The sequence below is a fragment of the Xiphophorus couchianus genome, chromosome 18, assembly GCF_001444195.1.
Source record: "Xiphophorus couchianus chromosome 18, X_couchianus-1.0, whole genome shotgun sequence".
Classification (NCBI taxonomy): Eukaryota; Metazoa; Chordata; class Actinopteri; order Cyprinodontiformes; family Poeciliidae; genus Xiphophorus; species Xiphophorus couchianus.
In genome coordinates, this window is record NC_040245.1 from 18,445,181 (window position 1) to 18,467,339 (window position 22,159).

Consider the following 22,159-nt stretch of genomic DNA (forward strand, 5'->3'; position numbering starts at 1 on the left):
GTCAAAGATATTCAATTAGTACAGTCACAAAAGCACTTGCTGGTTTGGAATTGTATCTTCATATTGAAAATATTATTTTTACTGTAAGTCCTACTGACATTTCTAACAAATCAAAGCTTTGTGAATTAAATTAGTAATTCAATAATTTATTCTTATTTTGGCTATAAACAGACATTATTACTTCACTGGCAAGACTTGTATAAGGAGGCTTTATGTCCTTCCAGTTGGAACAGGCGAGACAGGTTACTGGCTGTGTGGATATGGGTCTATCATAATACATTTTGTTCTTTAAAAGGTGAGTTTTAGAGGTAGAAATCAAATATCTTATAAATGATGCTCTCTGTCAGGAAGCAACTTACAAAAGATCAGACAAATGCCAGGCTCCACGAAGATGTTCCAAATATCTGAGCTGCTTTAAAAAGCTGCATAAGAATGAATCCACTCAAGTCTTAGACAGGGGATCAGAGTTTTGTGGTCCGAAAATGGCACGTGGTCGGTTTCTGTGAGGACAGTTTGCCCTTCTTGGTGAGAGTGCTGCGAGCGTCCCGTCCCGCCAGGAAGTAAAGGATGGGGTCCACGCAGCTGTTGGCGCTGGCTAAAGGTCGCGTCACCTTGTAGGCCACACTGGCAGCCTCCAGCAAACTGCAGCTGATCTGATGAAAACATATTGAATATCTGAGGAGTTTCAAACAAACTGTAAGCCAATTAAAATCAGAAACAGGCTGGGGACTTACCTGTGATGGATTCACTTGTCTCAGGTATCTAAATAAATAGTAAAGACTTCTGGTCAGGTGAAAAGGAAGGAAGCACAGCATGAACGCTGCCAGCACAATAATGATCATCTTCACAGACTTCTGCTTTGACTGTTGTGCCTTCAGACCACCTCCTTCACCTTCACCTCTCTCATTAGACCCCCAGCCGGGCTCCAGAAGCTTCCGAACCATGAGGCCGTAGCAAACCATCACCACCATGAAGGGCAAGGCAAACATGATCACTGACACGACTGAGCTGTATACCAGGAAGTCATCAAAAAGCTCTGGACTGGTGGTGTCATAGCAGATTCGCTCTGTCTTTACAGCCCTGGAGGAGAAAATACGTAAACACATTCAAAGTTATAGAAGCAAAATGGCCGACTGTTCAGTTTTCAGTTGTAGGCAAGACGTAAAATATAGTTTAATCACCTTGTTCTTGAAAAGTAGAGAATTGGAGCCTGGCAGAATAAAACACATGCCCACACTGCTACAGACACCAGCCTGGCCCGACGAGCACTGACCCAGCTGAGCGAGCGGACGGGATGGCAGATACCAAGAAACCGATGGAGACTGATGCAGCACAGGAATAGAATAGAACCTGCAAAGCAGATCAATAATTGTATGTTCTTCATAAACATTAATATGAGTAAATATTCTATAACTTAATAGTAACTTGGTAAACATTTTCAAACCTTCTGGACATTTTAAGGATAAATTAAAATTTATAGGATTTTTTATGACTGATCAACAAAAGGTAGTGCATCATTTTGAAGTGGCAGTAATATGATACATGCGTTTAAAAATTAATAGAATGTATTTTTTGGAAGGTTAAAGTTGTACCTTTCTTTTTTCTATTTCCTGTTAGATAAGTTATATTTGATGAGTTTTATTAGTTGGGTTTCTAATACTTTTTTTAACCCAATGCTTTTTTAAAGTTGTTCTTCATAATGCTATTTGTTCAGAAATATTCTCTAAAAATCTCAGAAAACTTCATAGAACAGCTGGGTTTACACTAATATTAAATCACACACAGATAAACCCTATGTGCTAATTAATTGACTTTTTTTTTTAGATTTTTCTGACACTAGTTTTCTTCATTGAGAGTTCATCAAATAGGCTTCAGTCCTGCAACTTTTACATGTGTCCTTTGTCCTGTGCACTGCTTTTGAATGGTGAACCTTCCTCATCAGCATTTAGTCATGTTTCTCTGCTAAAGAGATGATATTTGAGGCAAGGGCAATAAAGCAGAGTGACATCTACATAAAAGTTGAAGGACTCTGACTATCAAGGGATACAGTTTGAGACCCCTGGAAAGTCTATAAAATCTATAGAAGGCTAACATTAAGAAACTGGGTAGATATTGAAGCTATTGTTGTATTGAATCTCCATAATTTATTGCACAAATGTGTTTGTCAGAAAAAAAAAACATTAAGTAGTGATTTGTGGATTCTTCAGTAACAGACCATTGAGATACTGTTAAGATTTCACCACACCTTGTTGATTATATGCAATGCTAACACGTATCATTATGTAGTCGTGATATTTGCCAGTAATATATCATATTATGGCCAAATGGCAAATATGGCATGATTTTACGTTGCTCTACCTCTTCCTCTGTGTATCAGATTTCAGATATGTGTGTGTGCTGTATCATAGGTGTGTGTGACATACCATACAAGTTGGCATAAAACAGGAAGCGTATCAGCTTGCAGATCGGCTCACTGAAGGGCCAGTCGTTCTCATCGGCATAGTAGAAGATGAGGAAGGGAAGAGTGAAGATGTAGAGTGTGTCACACATCGTCAGGTTGAACATGTAAATGGTGGAAGGCTTCCATCGCTTTGTACGGAACACCATCACAAAAAGAGCTGTGGCGTTCAACGCCAGACCAATGACAAAAACCAGGGCGTAGCTGACGGGAAGGAGAATGAATTTAAAGTCTTCGTTAAATCGACAGAAAGAGCTGGAGTTGGAGCGGTTGGTCATGTTGATGTGAGAGTAGGCCATGCTGATTGTGACAGCACCTGAGGGGAAGATTTAGACTGGTTACTTTAATATTCAGGCATTATTCAGAGGGCATGTAGACACAGGAAATGTGCCACTGTCCTAGGACGCTCATCTTGTTTTGATTCAGCAGCACAATTCAGAACAAATCATACAGAGGGATGTTCAAAGTTACTCAGCAGAGATTGAGTCATTTGATTGTTGATTTTGTATTTTCTATTCGAGTGGGCGCTAGAATTAATGAGAGAAAAATATGAAGTCCTATAAAATTGGGAAAGTAATTAAAATGATAAATATTATATGTGACTGTAAATATGGATTTAATTAAAATTCATGAATTTCTTCTGCTCTCCTGAATGAGTACCTAGATTTGAACATTTCAAGATGTGGGATTTATAGGTTTTACAACTAAATGTAAGGTGTTTCTTTATCTATTTATACAAATTATACTGTTGCAACACAATATTTATTGCAGCCGTATTTCCATGCAGATAATCAACAGTCACCCTCACAATCTGCATGCCTACGTTTTTGAAGACTCACAGCTGTGCAACAGAAGAGAAAAATAACTTTCTAACTCAAACCAGACTCAGTTTCAAAACTGTTTGAAGACTTTATCTCCCGCAAACAACAACAGTGCCTCACTCAGCTTCAGCTGGCATTTCTGTGCAGTGACCATCTTAAATCAGTCATGCATTAACATAACACAAACACAATTTATTTATGCAAATATAACAGCAAACCTTTTCCCATGTCAGTTTGGGGAAACAAACTGTAATTTTGTTGTTCTCTTTCTGTTTTCTTTGTAAAACAAATCTTCTGTTCCCCATGAGCGTTCCCCTTACAATGTCCTTTTGAAACTGTGGAAGGCTAACTTTCCCTGACAACATTTAAGAATGAGCCACTTCCTAAAAAATCTACCCAGTTCTCCTAAATTTCAGTGTGCAAAGCGGGAAAAACTAAGCACATGCAGCTATGCAAGAACATCCTGTACTTTCCAGATGAAGTAGTTTCTCACATAGATCCATAAAACTGATAAAATTAAAGGGCTACTCACATTAAATGAGAGTTTTAGCGCTGCCTCTCCTAAGCGAGGTATCCTCAGCGTGCTGCTTTTTTGGCTGAGTGTACAAGTAGGAACTTTAGGTTGGTAAAGAACTTGGAGGTGTGTGCTAGACTGACAAGCTGCAGCCTGCACACTTTACCCTGAGGGCTCGAATACTATTTCTCCCATTTACAGCATTAATCTGTCCAAGTCTTAGATCTTACATGCATGACATCTCAAAAATATATCAAATTGAAAGTCTTATTAATTGTTTATTCTGCCAAGACACATAGAGAAAAAAACATGGATAAATGAAGACAGAGTCCACAGGGAGCAAGAAAATAGTATAAGAAAGTTGCAGGTGTGCATAATATGGTTAATACATAATGTATTTCCTATACAGATATAGGAAATACATTCTGGCAATATGGCAATTTAATGTTATTTATAGAACGTGAAATATGGAATTTTGTCTTCATTTTTGTCATACCACAATTAAGTAATCTATATAGGAACGTTTCATGTTTTGCTACTTTGTTAGAACGGTTTTGGCACGTTAGTGTAATTGGGTTTTTGTGTGTGTGTGTGTGTGTGTGTATTTCTCTTTAAAAATCTATAAATAAAACATAACTGTTTAAATTAGGAAAAGAATAACAAAGAAGTTATTATAGACACAAACACTTCTTTGTTAGGAATTTGCTGAGATTGGTTAAAATTAAACCAGTCTAATTTCAAAGAGACTGGTCTGATGAAGAGACTTGTTTAAAAAGATGGTGGTGGTGACACCCCCATCATCACAGTGCCTCCACCAAAAGCTGTTTGACATTTGTTAGTTTTTCATTAATACAACCCACTTATTCAATGCATTTTTGTTATTAATATGGCACTATTTAAGAGGACTTAAACAAGCTTTTCAACAGTAAAAACGTGTATCCAAAAAGTACTGTTATATCAAAAATAAAATCAACCAAACAAACATTTATTTGTTTTTGGGCTATATTTATAAAGGATTTTTATTTTTATTATGACTATTGCAGATTTATTGCTTAGATATTGCATTCTGTCTTCTTCTTGTGCACACTTGATATCCCCATTGACACCGCTTTCCCACTTTATAGCTAAGCCACTACTGTTACAGTTAAAGGAAGGAACTAGAGCCTAAACCACTGTTTTTCTCATGAACCCTGAAGGCAAAAATATTATCATTGCTGATCTCAATCTTCTGAAGTAAAACAATAATAATATTGTCCACATTTAAAATACAAGGCTTCTAAAGTTATGCTGCTGTCAAATATCAAAACATGTTCACCACCACAACCATATTTCTATTTAAACTTTTATAAAACTGATAAATCTTTGGCAGGCAAGCTAGGAGAAGGAAAAAAAACAGTGTATGCCAGCCAACTGATGTAACACGGTGTACTCATCCCCAAGGTGCACTGTTTATTGCAGCAAGAGTTTGTCTGCCCTTGATGTGGTGCAAGATATGAAAATGTTTCTTGAGATTGCTTTATTCACTGGAAAACAAACAAGCTTTAATATAGGAGATACCGTGTCTAGAATATAGTGTATAGGATCTGCTTTCTTACCTTAATTCGGCCAAAAGAAAACAAACCATACATCAAAATAATTGTCTCAGTATCCTCTCGAAATACAATATCATCTAGAAATGAATGTCATCCATTTTCTTTCCTGCCTTGAGCACTAACTGTAGATGTGTTTGGCTTCAATGAATAGCCTCGTGTGGGTGTATGTGAGGTGTTAATATCGAAAAGGAAGGTGAGAAGAGGCGCTTAATGTCTTACCTGCTTTTAGAAACTCTGCGCATTAATCATTAACTGTTCCTCACCCTTACATGTATGCCACCATAGAGGGCATACACCTTGCCTTTTCCTCTGTTAGCCAATATTACTATATCACTGGAGCCATACTGTCTGGTCAAATAATTTGATAATGGCTTTATGAGAATTCTTTAAGCACATTTGCTCTGAAAACCTTGAAATTAAGATGATCTGCTTTGGGAGAGGGGGAAACTTTCAGAATCAGATTAGTGAAAAGGAAGTTCTTTCCATGATTACTAACACGTATTAATCTTGAAGGGCTTGGACCATTTCCTTTACCAAAGGTTACATTTCACTGTGGAGAAAACGTGGTGGGATGGGAGGAGTGGTTTAAACTGTTCTGAAGCATTATAGTCATATAATTCAGAGGTTAGGAAAGACAATTTGCACATAAACTTTATGTATCTTTCTTTTTTGGTTTAGATTTTTTGTATTGCTTTTTTAATTAATAACAACAATGCAGGGATGTTTTTATTACCTGACAAATAGATTTTAATCAGTTTTATCAAGCTTTTTAAAAGGTGTGTTTAGAACTATTCATCCATTCATCTGTTTTCTTTGCACTGCTTATCTTTGCAAAGCTGTAAGGGGGTTCCAGCAGTCATTGGGTGAAAGGCAGAGTTAACCCTGGACAGGTCGCCATTCCATCACAGGGCAGCACAGAAACACTCAGGACAAAAAAACCCCAACAAATAAACAAACACACACACACCCACACCCCCCCACACACACACACGCACCCCCACCCCCGCACACACCCCCACAAACTCCTAAGGGCAATTTAGAGAAACCAATTGACCTAACAGTCATGTTTCTGGACTGTTGGAAGTGTCCAGGGATCTTTTTATGTGACCAACATGTTTCCTCTGATTGGAAATAGTAACAATTCCCCAGACAAAGTCCTGACAAGAATTTGAAGAAGATGGGAGGCTAAAGGCTAGTGATGGCACACAGCTCTTCCAACCTCAGAGATTTGGAGCTCATCACCCAGTATAACTGGCTCCGACCAGTGAGAACACACAAACCTGGTCAGCAGTTATAAGAAGGAGTTGATTAGGGGAGCAACAACAAAGATTTTTACACCACTGTTTGAGGATGTCTCCCCCCATTTACATTTTTCTCTTAAATTACAACACAAAAATCTTTAATAGGAATCTGCTGCCTAAAATTTGAGTTATTAAAAAAAAAACTATTTAAATTGGAAAATGTTTTTTTTCACAAATTTCACAGCTTCATCCTAATTGGAGAATTGGAGATTATATTATATTATATTATATTATATTATATTATATTATATTATATTATATTATATTATATTATATTATTAAGCGATAAGAGCCATTTTCATTGTGTATTTAAAAACGATCGATTTTTCCTTGATCGACTGCGGTTTCTTGTTGCTATGCAGCTCCGTCTCTTGCCTTTTCTTCTTACTCATGCTGATAGACGTTCGGGAGCGAAAAAAATAAATATACTTTTGTTGGATAGCCCCGACAATAAATTGCAGTCAGTATCTCCATCAGTCATCTAGTCTTCATGTTTGCCTTCAAAAAATATCTGCGGGCGCGTTAATCGAGGTCATGCCGGTGGAGAAACAAATAAATTGTGCTGTGCCGCTCTTGGTGTTTGTTTTTTTTTTCTACTACCAAACAGATATCACTGGTGTCCACATGGTGGCGCCGTTGAGCTTAATTTGCTGAAAACACTCTCTCCTTCCCTCTGCTCTTTCTTTCTCTGCTGCCTACAACAGTACAGTACACTCTCGTAGTGGCAGCAGCCAGCACAAGCGTGTGCAGTGCCTCCTCGTAGCTTCGGCTCTCAATAAAACTGGCCATTTATCATCAATCATGGCCGCCGGAGTACAGATTTAACTCTCCGTCTTCTCCTCCCTGTCGACTTTTAAAAGGAGTAGGGGGGATTTCTGTTTGAAGAAGGCGAAAGATTATTATTGGCCCCACACGGATTTGGATTTCCTCCTGGAATTACAGTACATCTCGCAAGGGAAATACCATTCATGTCAAATCCCCAACATGCAGCCGCCGCCGAGGAAGGTGAGTGATTCCCAGGGTCCGTTATGTTTTTAGCTGGCAGCTCGTTCACACAATGACAAATAACGGCGGTGTTAAACCTCAGAAGGAAGTCATTTATTGAGCCCACACAACGAGCGTTTGTCAACACAAGGTTAAAGATATCAGATGGACGAGCTAGCATGGCGAGTTAGAAACCTTTATTGACATTAATGTGCATCTGTCCAGCCGTCAAAACGTCTAACCGCGTTAGCTACAAGGCGCTAGGTGGTCTGCTACAAGACGTTTTAAACAAAGCCCCACACTGTTGTATTGACTGTAACACCGTGGCTGTCATTTTAACGCGCGTTGCTGTGGAAATAACTTTAAATGTGGTGTTTATTTGTTGCATTTAAGTGCACAAGTACCAACCAAAGCCCAGTGTTGTTGTTCTGCTAATTTATGCACGCTGTCAGATTTGTGACAGCTTTTGTTTCCAGAAGGTAGAACGACAACGGGCTTTTGTCCAATGTGATGCATAATCTTTTTTACTTTAGCGAAAGAGTATAAATCAAACGAGGGTCACATTGGTTCAGCTGTAAGGAAGCTGAGCTTGCAGAAGCTAAAAATCACACGCCAGAGCCAGGTCTGATGCTGGCTTATTGATTTGTGTTTTACTCTAGAGTGGAGAGACGTCTCTACAGCACTCTGAAGCACAATGCTGTCTGCGAGCATCGTGTTTAATTTGAAAACTAAAGAGAGGTCAAATAAGGAACTTAAATACAGTGGAAATGGAGTTGTTCTTACAAGCTTTAAATCCTTTGTTAGTATTTTTAATTTTTTAAACGAACACCTTCAGTTAAGCTTAGTGTATATGTAGAGCACCAATTGACAACAAGTTCATCTTAAGTCTTTTTCAAAAGACAAAATACATATTCCAGTGCATTCCAGTATTATCAGATTGAAATTCATATTTAATTGCAGATTTGTTAGTTTCATCTGATTGTAATGCACCCCTACAGTTGGTAAAAAGTATGGGTACACCGACTGCTGTCTTCTGGACGATCACCAGCCCCTTCTAATTTTGGACAATACAATTTTTTTTTCTGAAACGTGAGTAAATATTGTGACAAAGTCATTGAGTACGCAACAGTGGGGTGACGAACATTTAGATGTGACCTGGAGCGCTGGTCTGTGAGTCAGCCCTCTGGCACGGGCGAGCAAAAGGTTGATTTTCAGACGTTTGCAGAGGTAGATAAGACCAGTGGATAAAATTTATTCCTCTTGCAAGTATCGGCTGACCGCTGATCTTCCAAAGTTAAAGAAATCAGATTAATTGAGTCTTCACATCTGTGTTCTCCCTCAACCTGAGTAAGCACATGGGGACAGTGGAAAGAAACGGTTCCCCTTTAATAGAGAGAAACCTCCAGATGAACCAGGCTCTAATTGAGGAACCATCACTTCAACCAACTTTGGGTTGAGAGGAAAGGAAGGAGACAAAGAAAAACGTAATGAAGCGTACCTCCATATTTTTAATAGGAAAGAAAAAGAAATTGGGCACAAGTAGTTAATGGCAGTAAAAACTATGTTAAGGGATTAGACCCATGGATAAAACAGGAGTACTTTCTAAATGCACAAAAAGCTAACACAAGATTAATGGTATCAATAGCGCCATCAAAAGCTCCTTCCAGTAAAGACACTCAGAAAGACATAATAAAGCACTGGGCTAGGAATGGAAGGAGAAACATAAAGAATGCAAGTGGAGTCGTCAACAGCTTTGTCAATGACTCTGTCAGGGAAAGAGATGCAGAAGCACTGGGGTGGGAATGCTTTGTACTGGAAGGAAAACTACACGTATGATTCAAGTAATTAATGGTCACAATAGCAGCAAAAGTTTTGTTCAACAGTCCAAAATGGCTAAGCACTGAATCACTGGACTAGGAGTCATTTCTACTGAAAAGAAAAATAAAGAGAATATCAGAAGTTAATGTGCAGCATTAAGTGTGAATAACCCATAAATGGAGAGAGAGTAAAGATAGCAGAGGGAAGAAAGTTGGTCAGAAAGTCTTCTAGTAGCCTATGCCTCCCACTGCTTATCTATAGAGTTAGGGTACGATAACCTATGCCAAAGAAAGCCTAAGAAAAAGATTTAGGCCTACTCTTAAGAGTAGACTGGACAAAGACTGACTGGTTCTATTAGAGCTTGACTGAAAGATCACCCTCTAGATTCTGTTTTCTGAAGTCTCTGTTGGTGTTACGGTGAGCTTAAACACAGCTTTGTAGGTTCAATACATATTATACAGGTTGAACTCTAGAACAAAAGCAAACTTGGAAATATTCCGATGAATAAATCGGAGTTTGACTATTTATTTTGATGAGCGGTAATGTGAGGGAGCTTTAAGTAAGCGACTTCTATCACAAGCGCGATCGTTCTTGTGACAATGATGCAATGTTTGAGCGAACTGGTAATTTCTTTATCTCTGTTTTTTTATCAATTGGTTTTTATACTTTTAAAAGTGGGAAACGTCCAATTTTGCCTTCTATTTTATAAGAAGGCAATAATGGAAATACAGTAAATGCATGCTGTATTTGCACACAATGGACAGTGACTGGAAGTATTTCTCACTGCTTTTTGTTATGTGGAGTCTTAAAGCAGATGCATGGTAGGCAGTGTTCCCCTGTAAGTCTCTGTGCAGATGTCTTTTAATTATCACATATCTCCCCACTGTGCTTCTTAATGTGCTGCCTTTCTACATGTCAAATCATGCCCTTAAAACTCACCCATTTTACAAGGTTCTTTCATAAATGAGGCCATGGTGAGCAGAGGCCACTCTTTGCTGTCTTTTTGATCAATTTTATGTCAAAATTATTTCAAGAATTAACACAAATTAACCAAAAGTACAGCTTTTTCTTTTTTAAACACTCTGCCAAGGTGGCTGACACACGCTATCCTCTCAACCCGCAGCACCACAGCCAGAGTGTATCAGTGTTTGGCTGTTAGATACAAGTATTTTCTCCCTCCCACAGCGACACATCCAGCCCCTGAAGTGTTTTGTCTGTGTCTCAGCCCATCTGCTAACAAACTGAGCTATTTGAGCCCCATATATTAGTTTGATGTGACTTAAATTATAGATGGCTGCTTCTGGGTTAACACAGACTAATAGATTAAGAGTGTCTGTGTGAGGCAGAGGCGGGAGTGAACCCAGCAGAGTAGCTTTTTCTCAAAGATATGATGTATTGATTAAATATTTAGCTTTTATTCTCTAGCAATTTTAACGGGATATAAAAACTAACAAAAACGTATGTAAAGGAGTTAGTTGTGGAGTGTGTCTGAAACACAAGGGGGGAAAGTGAAAAATTACCTTCAGCAGATGAACAGTGTAAAAGTACTGACAGTGAGAAATACAAAAATGGAAGCAGATGCCTGACATTGGACCTGAGAGATGGAATATGCATCATTCAGATTTCAGCGGAATGATGCTGTGCCTTGCAAAAGTACATGTGCTTGAACTTCCTCCACATTTGCACATGTTGCAATCACAAACTTCAATTTATTTGGCTGTTTTCGAACAACACATTAGTGCTTTATTGTAACGTGAAAGAAAAATTCCAAGTTTTCATAAATGTATGCATTGTACAACATTTGTCCACCAGTGGAGCTACATTTCTATTTCACTATTAACAGATCAGCTTGCACACCAAGAAAACACATCTAGGAAAGTATTGTCTTCATTCCTCAGCTGAGGTAGACTAGCTGGAAAGCATTTACCTTTCCAGCTAGCCTGGAAAGGTAAATGAATGGACCTCTATTATTAACAATAATAGAAGTCCATTATTGTTCTTTTTAAATCAAATTTGCCTTGATCCACAAAATGAAGATGAGTTTTCAAGTCATTTAAGTACCTACCTTTTAACATTTTGTCTTGTGATTAAAGAACCATGCATCTATTACTGTTTTGGGGTTTCCAAATAAGTGGATCAAATGCTCAGAAACTTACTTTTTTCTCTGTTGCACCAAATGCATTCTTGGCTTATGACAAACTGCAAACAGATCTTCTTCTAATGACTTTCTTCATTCCACTTTTTTATAACGAACAGATTAATAAAGTGCAGGTCTGTGGAACATAAGGGCTAAAAACCATCGTACACCACACTTGTATTCTTATTTTTTCACTTTAAAAAAGGTAACATAGGGCATTTTAGTGTCCGAGTCTGGTATTTCTAGACACAACATCAATTTATTCATCTAGTTTAGAAACATTTCATGTCTGAATAATTCATAAGTCTGAGTTAAGTACCTTTCCAAGCCAATTAAATAGCTCTCTGAAAATGGTTAGGTACTGAAAAGAAAGTGGCTAAAAAGCAGCTGAAGTCTAAAAGAAAATTTGGAAACATATTTAGGGAGCCTGAAGAAATACTGATTAACAGCAGTTTTAAAGTATGACTAGAAATTTGAATTTGAAAGCACAACAAACATAAGTTAGGAAACATTCAAGTCTTTTTTATAACGTACACAGGGATGTGTTTTGAGATCAGTTTGCTTTGATAATAAAGAGGACTGTTGCTTCAACTGCTTTTATTATATTTTCTTCATTTTTTTCAAATCTGTGTCTACAAATGTCTGTGATTTTAATCAAAATCTTTAATTTGCTGGTTGTCTCTGACACTTTTTAAAACATTTGTTAACTTCTTTATCTTACAATTCAAGTTTAGTGGACAATCAGAGTAAAGTGAGACAGATGTAGAAAAGTCACCTTCACTCCTTCACTGTTCTTGCACTTTCTACTGCAGTGTAGTCCACATCATTGTTTTATAATCTCAATAATCTTGCTAAAAACTGTGTGTGAAACAGAAGTGCACATATTTCAGCTTAGCAAAAAATGCTTTGTGTTTTTGTGAACATGGCCCAGCTACTTTTGTATCCTCAATTTGACTTTCAAGTTCACATATAAACAACATAAATGTCATAATAATTTTACATTTTTAGTGTCACTTTTGAGCCTTTTGATTTTTGGGTTGATCAGATTCTGCAATGGACAACTGAAGTCCATTGTAAACTGGAAAGAATGTTTTATGCTTAAAGGTCTGGTTTACAATGTAAATAATTGATTGTAGGAGCAATAAAAAAAGAAATATCTTGGAGGAATCAAATTGTTTTGGAAATTGAGGTATTTTCCCAATCAAAACTCCATCGATTGCCAGCTTAGTTAACATTGTCATCAAGAGTAAATGTGTCCCTTCTTCCTTGTTTCTGGTCTTTCCATCTCATTCTCTCTTCTTCTGTTTTCATTCATTTCCTTCCTTGCTCTTCATGTTTCATGTCCTTTTCTTCTCACACCCCGCTTACCTCCTGATCCCCATATGACCTGCTTCTTTTTTTTTTTTTTACCCCTCACTCCTCCTGTGGTTCCCTCTGAGCAATAGAAGGTGAAATCAAGTGAAGTGCTTTAGCCCTGTTAATGTAATGAACCACTCCCCCCTTATCTTCAGCAGAGCAGCTGATGGAGAAAAAGGAAGTTCCCTCTCTCTGCCTCTTTCTCTCGTTGTGTGTAATGTGTTGTTGATTGTTTTGTCTAGAAGCGTCATGAATTTGCCCACTGTTACCGTGGTGAATAGATGATGGAATTCAGGCCACAATGCTCGGTGACCTTCTCTGTTTGGCTGGAGATGTGCGGTTGTATATTAAGGGTCTGCTTTGTCCCCTAATAAAAGCAGGGACAAACACACTGTCCTGTTTTTAGCACAGGACAGTGTGAATGGATATGGCTTAATCAGCAAAACCCATTTATATGTGAGATTAAACTTTATGCATCTTTTTATGGCACTCAGTAGGGTCTATCTGTTTCTTAATGTTGCCATCAGAGTAGCTTCTGTTTCATCAAATGGCAAAGAAACTGCAGTCATATTTTGTGAACCACATCTTTTTAGTCCAATATTTGAATTTAAATACCTTCAGATGCTGACTTTTTTGATCCAGAATGTCTTTAGAATGTGTTTTCGTTCAGATTAATGAATAAAGCACACAGTTATGCTACTACAATTCTTTAATTGATATTTATGTTTAACAGTCTTGTCCAGTGTGTAATTACTAAATCTGATCTACAGACTGTTGAGATGGAGAGGCTAACCAAACACATCAGAACATACTAGAAGTAAAAAAAAAAGTCTTTGTCATCTCTAATCCCTTTCAGAGAAAAAAAAATGTTGAAAAGTTGCTTAGGGAACAAAATTATTTAATAATGGAATTTACCAAGTCTTTCTGCCCTGAATAAACATTGTTGTGTGTTTATTTTCTAGATTATAAATATTATTACTTCTTGTGCCCCTGTCTAGGGCTGTTTAAAATTAAAAAGCAAATAATTGCACAACTATTGCTTAATATTGCAACCATACCTTGGGCTGCCAGCAGACTGCATGCTCATAGCAGACTTCCTTAGCCCCAACCTGTTGCTGTTTTCTACATTTTCATTTGGCTTAGAAGTTGTTATGCTTTGCCCTTGGTAACAAAATGACAAATTTGTCAGTCAGGATATATTTCCACAGATAGTCGAGCTGTAGAAACTAAGTCTACATAATAGGAAAAAAGTCAAAATAGTAATAAACTATACAGATAAAACTATACCTGGTATATTTCATATGTTCAACTGTTTTACTTTTGTGCTTTTGCTTTTAAATCTTTGGTAAAACCCAGTGAAGCCATGAAGCTCAGGTATTTCAACTAAAAGACATCATACTGTGAATTAAGCCGATTGCAATTAATTAAGCACATGATTAATTAAAATGAGCTCAATATTTTCCATACTGACGATTAATATTTTTTGAAGGGCAATTTTGTTTACAGAGTCATCATAATACATTTTATTTATGGTTTATATGGCATGTGTGTTTATATATTTGTTTATTTTTTATTGTTTTTGGTTGCTGTATATTGGATATTTGAAATGTTTTCCAGTTCCAGTGGGGAGTGTTCTTTTCAAAATTAAATTAAAGTAATCATTCCATTATCAATATACTACATAAAAATATTACAATATTTTCGTTTAACGCTATAAGTTCTGGGGCAGTTTATTGTCCAACAAAGTTTTTTTTTTTTTTTTTTTGTTTGTGACAAGCCCAGTGTTATTCTAAAAGCAGCCCATGCCTCTTGAACCTAAGGGCATCATTCTTTCACATGTTTTATTTTGTGACTTTTAGCAATTTAATCTAAACCTCAATCCAAACGGGTGCAATAAAGGCATGATGAGTTGTGAACTGATGAATTATTACATATTAAGGTGTCAATATATGCAGCAAAATATTGCATTCCTTTAACTGTAGATGTTTTTGCAATCAAGAAAGATGTTAAGAAATCCTGTTTCTCGTAAATAGTATTGTAATAAAAATCAAGAAAGGAAAACTAAGAATTCTTGAGAAGGGTTATCAGTTGGTGAGTGACAGTCAGAAGATGAGATAAGATGCCCCCAGGGAAGAGAGATAAGGAAATGATTAATCTCTATTTTATTTATTTATTTTCTTTTGCTGTTTTCTGCAGGTCAAAGTGACGCAGGAACTAAAAAACACTCACACGGAGCAGATGACAAGGCTGCACTTTAAACATCAAACTGAATGTGACCTGCTGGAAGACATGAGGTATGACGGATCTCCGCTCTGCGTGAATCGCTCTAACACGATCCTCTGTCAAAGTATGAAAAAGGAAAAGCTAAAGCAAAATGGCAGATGTTTGGAAATCTTGTCGTCTGACTTGCACGGCAAAGACGCGCTTACACAGAAACACAAAGAAAGACGGAAAAGGAGGCAGCTAAGGAATTAGAGGGAAGTGACGCGTGAGAAAGACATAAACCGAGGAGGGAGCTTGTCATATTGTGAAGGAATTTCCAGCTGTCCTTTTTCTCGTCCATGCTCGTTTTCTTTTCAAAATATCAAATCTATGTCACCCAGATCCTAGCATATTCTATGTCCATTCGCACTATCATTCAATCTGTTTCTTTACTTTTCCTCATGACACACGAGTCGACAGTTTCATCCGACAGCCGAAACTGTCCGGATTTAGGATAAAACCTCAATTCCCTTTCTCAGTTTCAGTTTCTCTGTTGACTAAACATTGATTACTTATGACAACAACAAAAAATAACTGAGCCTTTCTTCTGCCAGTGCTGTCCTCTGCTCTGTCTCAACTCTCCTCTCTGTCTCCCTCCCTCTCTCGGGAGGCAGCTCCAGCTGTTTTGGGACCAGACTGGCCTGTTGCTGCAGGGGTTTTGGAGAGTGAGCAAGGCTCAGGTCTCACTGGTGGGAGATTGTGAGAGCCAGTTAAACACATGCGACCACAACGTCTCGGTTGTGTAAGTCGGCGCGAGATCAAGCTTCATACCTCTGGTTAAAGAGCTCAAAACTTGTCCTTGTCATCCTCATCAGTGGGGGAAAAAAGAAAGCTGCCTGTAGTGTTTTCTCAGTATGATACTCAAGCTTTTAATGTTTTGTAATTATTTGTGATGATGCACTTTGATGGTGGTAAAATGGGGAGTAGCGGGGTTTTGTAGTGATTGGGGAAGTCGTCTTTGATTAGGTGGCTGGGGCCTGGGCCCCCGCAGTGACCCGCATCTGTTTGCTGTTTGTTTCCTTAAGCAAGTCATTATGGCTATTGTCATAAAGAGCCACAATTTGATTTTAATACAATTCTGCAACATACCAGTGATCACATTGATAGATGCAGTGCCTTGCTTAAGTGTTTACCACTAAAACCTTTTGACATTTTATCTTTTATACAGCAGCCAAACAAAGTTTATTGGGATATTATTTGCTAGAACGACACAAAGCAGTGCATACTTGTGAAGTAAAAGGAAATGATATATGCTTTTTTATTTGTTTTCAGCCCCTGGAGTCAATACTGTGAAGAACAACATTTTGTTACAATTACAGAGGAAAGATTTTTGCTCTTTGCAAACAACTGGTGCTGGGTCAGACTGGATGAACGGCATTTTGAACAGCAATTTTCAAATATTGCCACAGATTCTAACTAGGCATTTCGTCTGCACTTTGACTAGGCCATTTTACATGAACAAGCTGCGATCTAAACCATTGAATGGTAGCTCTGGCTGTGTGCTGGAAGGTGAACTTTTGACTCATTCTGAAGTCGTCAGCAGATTCCAACCAGTTTTCTTCCAGGATTTATTTTAATTAAAAATCAAATAAATAAATAAATACTGTGATTAATAAATAATTAATAAATATGCCATAAGTTAAATTAATTTTCCTATGAAATAAAATAAGATAGATAGATAGATATATCGCTATATATTTTTTTTTACTTTTTATTGCAAGCTCTTTTTATTTTATGTTCTTATATTCAGATGAGAGTGTGGAGTTTTCTTCCTGTTATTCATTAATTCAATTAATTTATGTTGGTTCTTCCCATAAACTCTCATAAAAATAAATTGAACTTTGTGTGTGTAATGTGACAAAATGTGGCTGAGTTTGAAGAAGTTTTACATTTATAATTAATGTCACAGTAAAGATGGAGTACATCCTTTTTAGGTTTTATGTCATTTCCAGAATATTGAATCTGTTGGTTTAGTTTTTTGTGTACTTGTGGACAGTAAAATTGTTTGTTTTTACCATGCCTGCGTATATGAAAAAAAGGCTCATCAGTTGCTTGAACTCTGTAAGAATTAATCCGATAAAGTATGGAGACTGACCTTTGAAATGATTGAAGCATACAGCAGGGCAACAAAACGTCTGGCCTCATGAGACATTTTTTCAGAGTTGAAAAGTGCATATTTTTCCACATGAAGAATACATTAAATGCAGCGCCTTAATCCCAAAAGCTGCTCTGAGGTTTTGCTGAGGTTATTTACTCTCATCAGACCACTGGGGAGCTTGAATAAAAACACTCTCTGCACTTGCCCGCAAAATCTATAAGGTTCAGGATGACGGTGGAAGACTAAGCAATGCTGGTGAGAAGAAAGATGAGAGAGGGATGGTGATGTGTTTAATCTTTTAGTTTGATGTCTTGTGCAGGAATGGTCAGAAAAAGACAGGGAGGAGAAAATGATGTGTAGTCAGTGGGTTCAACTTGGTGTCCTCAATCCACCTAAATCCCCCTATATACTCTTATATCTGACTCAACAGAGATACACTCATCACTGTACTGCTGCTGACTGTTAAAATCAGCTCACAAACAGAACGTGTATGTTTGTATTCCTCTCATTTTGGTTACACTGGCATTCATCATGCCATTTTGCTGCCTTTCTGCAGTGTATTTTATGAATGACAAGAACATGTTTTTCTGTCTTTAAGTCTTTAAAATGTTTCGGCTCAAGGGAAATATTTTTTTGAGAACAGTTGCTCAACGTTTATATTTTTCTGACACATCAATAATCATGAAATAATCAGTAAAAGAGCTGGTGTTGATGGTGCTGATGGTGCAGGATTTGACTGGAATCTCAATGTGATTCCCGTCCTGACCTGCTGGAAGGGAATTATGAAAACAATAATTGAAATTTGCGATGCACACAGATTTATTGACCGATTCCTGGGATTTATCTGTGCATATCATTAAAGCGTAATGGCTCTCCATGCTGAGTAGTGAGATGAAGCTCACCACTTTGAACCCAGAATTCTCTCAGGGTCCTGTTTTGTGCGTCTTCCATAATTTAAATGCACGGGGAACAGAAAATCAAAACCTCAGATTAATGCAAAACTATTCTGGAAAAGCAATTAGGTAGGATTGTCTTTGTATTTCACAGAATTATGCTGCAGAAAACCTCAGCTGCTGCTCTAAACAGCAGAGAACTTGTAACCGATAAAGTGCTATTAATCATAATCAGCATTAACACAGCCACCCTATTCCCATTTCACTTGAGTCCCTGTAAGAGCAGAGATTGATTATCTTTGGCTACACTGTGTAGAGGAATTGTTACACTGTAAAAGTGACAATCCCTGAAAATAGCTTTTTGAAATGAACGATGAGTCCATGTATCCACAGAGATCTGTTTAACAGGTTACATTTCAGCAGCTGTGACTGATCAAAGCAGTAGTTGACTGTGATATTGTTCTGCTGTAGTTTGTTTTTGTCAGACTGTCGTATAATAATAATTTATTTGATGGAATGGGAAAATTGTGTAAGTTATTTGTTTGGAGCATTAGGAGTTGGGTTTTTACTAATTACAATATATTTTTGTTTAATCTACTAGCTTAATTTTCTTAAATAATCTAAATGAAAAATCAACAATTTTCTAAGAGTCAAAGATTTTGCGGCAACCATTTCAGCAGATAATTTTTAATGCAGAGTGTTTGTTTAGTCGATGTCTGCATAAGTAGCATCACTTTGAGCTTTTCTTTGTTTTCCACCTGTCGATTTAGAGAGCGTTCCTAAATAAGATAAAACCCTTCTACGTTCTAGCAAAGTGTCTACGTGATCTGAAGAATCTCCCGCGGTGATCATGCAGTGTGAAATCACAGCAGCTCTCTTCTGTCTCTATTTCCGTCTGTGACTCAGGCGGCTGATCTCAGTCAGTCTGCTGTTAACCAGTGATTTTAGCTGTTTCCTCATGTTTAACTCCTTGTTTTTTTGGGGGGGGTTTACCAGAGAACCCCTTGCCCTCATTAAACTAAACACTCTTTCATCCTTAAGAACATGAACATGGAGACACTCATCCACTTCTTGGCCACTCTTTATGCACTCAAGTATTTCCCATCAGGCACATTCACTCTTTCTTTCCTTGTTTTGCACTTCTCGCACAGCTGATGCTGACATGATTTCCTGACTCATATGCCTTGCAGTTACAACGATGAATTAATCATAAGCAGAACGAAGCAGAAGGAGTGTTGGAGGAAACAATAGTGGAGGAAGAATAATAGAAGCAGAGAGCAAAAAATGAGACAAATTAAAAAAAAAAGAAAACAAGAGTACAGAGATTAATGAACAGCATGAGCAGGTTTTAAGATGTGGAATAAATCTGATGAGTACAACGTATTATTGCTCACAATTGTTAAAATTTTTCCACTGCTGTAAGAATGAGTAGTGTCATATAAACATGTAAAATCAAATCTTGGGCATAACTGGCTGCCCATGTTTACAGGTGCAATCTCTGCTGTAATGTCACCATGACATCATGAATGGTCTAGACATGCCCAGGGATCCCAGCGTGATTTGTTTGCTGATGTGATTATTGACTCTGAACTTGTGTTGGTTTCTCTCCTGTGGTTTTGAGGCACCTTACTAACACAAGTATAAAGCATTGAAACTTAAAAGTCGAGCAGAGAGAATAAAAACAGGCAACATTAAAAGAAAACCATAAGAAATTAGTTTGCGTGGGTCAACATCTTGTCACAGCACAGTACATAACTGTAGGATTTTATAAGAAGTGGTAATTGCATAGCCTTAGGGTAAAAGGTTTATATCCAGGAAGTCCTAAACCAGGGCTTTTCAAAGTGTCGGGCACCAAAGTTCTATGGGGGGTGTGTGAAACGTGGAAAAAAAATTAACCAGATAAAGTAACTGAACATTTAGCCAACTTCACCAAACCTATGTCAGATACAAAATGGATAGATTTTTAGAACCGAAGGCTTTGGTAAGGAGACAGTCAGGGCAAGCAAAATGAAAAGACTGAATTATATGACCATGATGACTTAAAATATTTTGGCTGGATCTGAAGATGCTTTCCATTGATGAGGTTGGATACATCTATTACAGAATATGTCTATGCCTTAACATGGGACAATAGGGACATTTCATGGCATTTTTGTTTTACTTGTTGAATTTAATTGCTGAAATAAATTAACAATATCAGTAGATGTTTTAATCACCATTGAGGGGGCGGGGAGAGGGAACTACATGTGGATATATTCCAAAACATTTATTGATTACAAACAAGAACGAAGGCTTTTTGATAACTGAGGACTGTTTGTTGGGAAAGGTGTGGTGAAACCTAAAAACAACTCTGATGTAGGTGTTTGTTTACTTTGTTTTGAGTAAATACACCGGTATTACAGTGTAGATAAGAACTGCTGTTGTCTGCTGATGAAGTCTTGGTATAAATAGATTTTCAGGAAATAACGCACAATTATCACTTCAAGTGTGGCTCACATCTATTTCTGTTCAACTGCTAAATGGTAATTGCTGATCCCACACACTATATATCAAGTTAAATAAAGTTCCAGTTTAAGAACTGCTATTTTAGGCTGCAGGTTTTGCTTTTAGATAACAAGGTGTAACTGTCTAGTAAACATGAGCTGCAGAATAGATAGTGGTACATAAAAGCTCCTTGTATATTAACATGCCAAAATGTATGTAAATTATTTGTGGTGGTTTTATTTTATGGAAAGGTATTTATCTTTGAGAACATAGCTTATGGTTTTGATAGTTTTTTCCCCCCCAAATGCACCTATAGCATAATAAAGATTTGGAAATATTTATCTTTATAATGATTGTCAACATTTAACACATTAAAGCACTTTTAAAGCATCACAGTGATACAACTCTCATCATAACCTACTCACATTGTCCTTGCTGCTCTTTTCCATCATCACAGTGTCCCCACCTCCATATGGAAATTTTAGAATCACAGTCACTAAAAGCTATATCAGGGGTGGGCGTTTGGATCATGCATAGTATAATATTGGTGTCCTGACTGTCATTTCAGGTAATATGAGATATAAGAATCTACTAAGTATTGCATCCAAGAAGTGATTCTTGGACAATTGGGACTCTTGTCTTAGTTGGTGATGCCAAAGGTGTTGATTTTGAAGTTGAACAAAAACATACTTTACTGTGCTGCTCTTCCTGTTTGGTGAGCACCATGTATTGAGTGATCGCCTAACAAAAGCAGGGCTGGGCACAACAGACCAACAGAGAACATTATTGCTGTGTAAGGTGTGTTTTCTTGTGGAGCAGGCTTGTGTGGCGCTGTGGCTTAGTTGGTTAAAGCGCCTGTCTAGTAAACAGGAGATCCTGGGTTCGAATCCCAGCAGTGCCTTCTTTTTATACATATATACGTCACGCCTTTTCCTCATTTTCATGCGATAACTCTCGGAATAATCAGAATCATTTTTATGCCAAGATTGTGTGCCCAAGCAAGGCGTTTCAGTCTCACTGATCTGATTGCTGCTCAGAAAATTAAAGCAGTCTATAGAGTCTGGAGATTGTCTGGATGCATTTTGATGTAAATCAGTTGATCAGGCTCCTCCTATTTTAAATTTCAATGGTTGTTTTACTTCACTGTCGAATGCGGGGTTTTATGTCAGCTTCTGGTTGATGAAAGCTTCCACATTTTCCCTTTTGACTAAAGTATCGAAGTTGGAAGCCTAATTGATTTGTCAGTCTGTGTTTATTTAGAGTGTTTGAAAGGAATTGTGTCGCTATAAAAGTCTTGCCCCGTGTGAGGCTCGAACTCACGACCTTCAGATTATGAGACTGACGCGCTGCCTACTGCGCCAACGAGGCCTGTGAAGTTTCTCTTTCAGTGCTGAAATCCACAGCCGGATGTGTCTGGTCTGTCAAATTTCAGCTGATAGAG

The 22,159-nt window shown here is 37.6% G+C and overlaps 2 protein-coding genes and 2 non-coding genes across 10 annotated transcripts in view; 2 read left to right on the top strand and 2 right to left on the bottom strand.

The window, feature by feature from the left end:
* Positions 1-309: 309 nt before the first annotated feature.
* p2ry2.1 (purinergic receptor P2Y2, tandem duplicate 1) overlaps positions 310-22,159 on the bottom strand; it is a 46,446-nt gene continuing 24,596 nt past the window's right edge. The window contains exons 1-5 of one of the 4 annotated variants that reach the window (XM_028045460.1): positions 5,389-5,600; positions 2,424-2,774; positions 1,182-1,350; positions 735-1,080; positions 310-653 (exon numbers count right to left, since the gene is read on the bottom strand). In XM_028045460.1, the coding sequence (XP_027901261.1) occupies positions 462-653; positions 735-1,080; positions 1,182-1,350; positions 2,424-2,757 (1,041 nt within the window). In that variant the 5' untranslated portion in view covers positions 2,758-2,774; positions 5,389-5,600 and the 3' untranslated portion in view covers positions 310-461. Of the gene's footprint in view, positions 654-734; positions 1,081-1,181; positions 1,351-2,423; positions 2,775-3,497; positions 3,786-3,811; positions 4,404-5,388; positions 5,601-22,159 lie in introns of those variants that run through there. The other 3 variants (XM_028045458.1, XM_028045457.1, XM_028045459.1) reach the window with 3 other exon arrangements.
* The window catches only part of fchsd2 (FCH and double SH3 domains 2), a 65,721-nt gene continuing 50,868 nt past the window's right edge, over positions 7,307-22,159 (top strand). Inside the window, exons 1-2 of one of the 4 annotated variants that reach the window (XM_028045451.1) lie at positions 7,307-7,691; positions 15,178-15,275. In XM_028045451.1, coding sequence (XP_027901252.1) covers positions 7,671-7,691; positions 15,178-15,275 — 119 coding nt within the window. In that variant the 5' untranslated portion in view covers positions 7,307-7,670. The remainder of the gene's footprint in view (positions 7,692-15,177; positions 15,276-22,159) is intronic. The other 3 variants (XM_028045452.1, XM_028045453.1, XM_028045454.1) reach the window with 3 other exon arrangements.
* On the top strand, positions 21,546-21,619 carry trnat-agu (transfer RNA threonine (anticodon AGU)). Its single transcript has one exon. It is a non-coding gene; the product is annotated as a tRNA-Thr (tRNA).
* On the bottom strand, positions 22,014-22,086 carry trnam-cau (transfer RNA methionine (anticodon CAU)). Its single transcript has one exon. It is a non-coding gene; the product is annotated as a tRNA-Met (tRNA).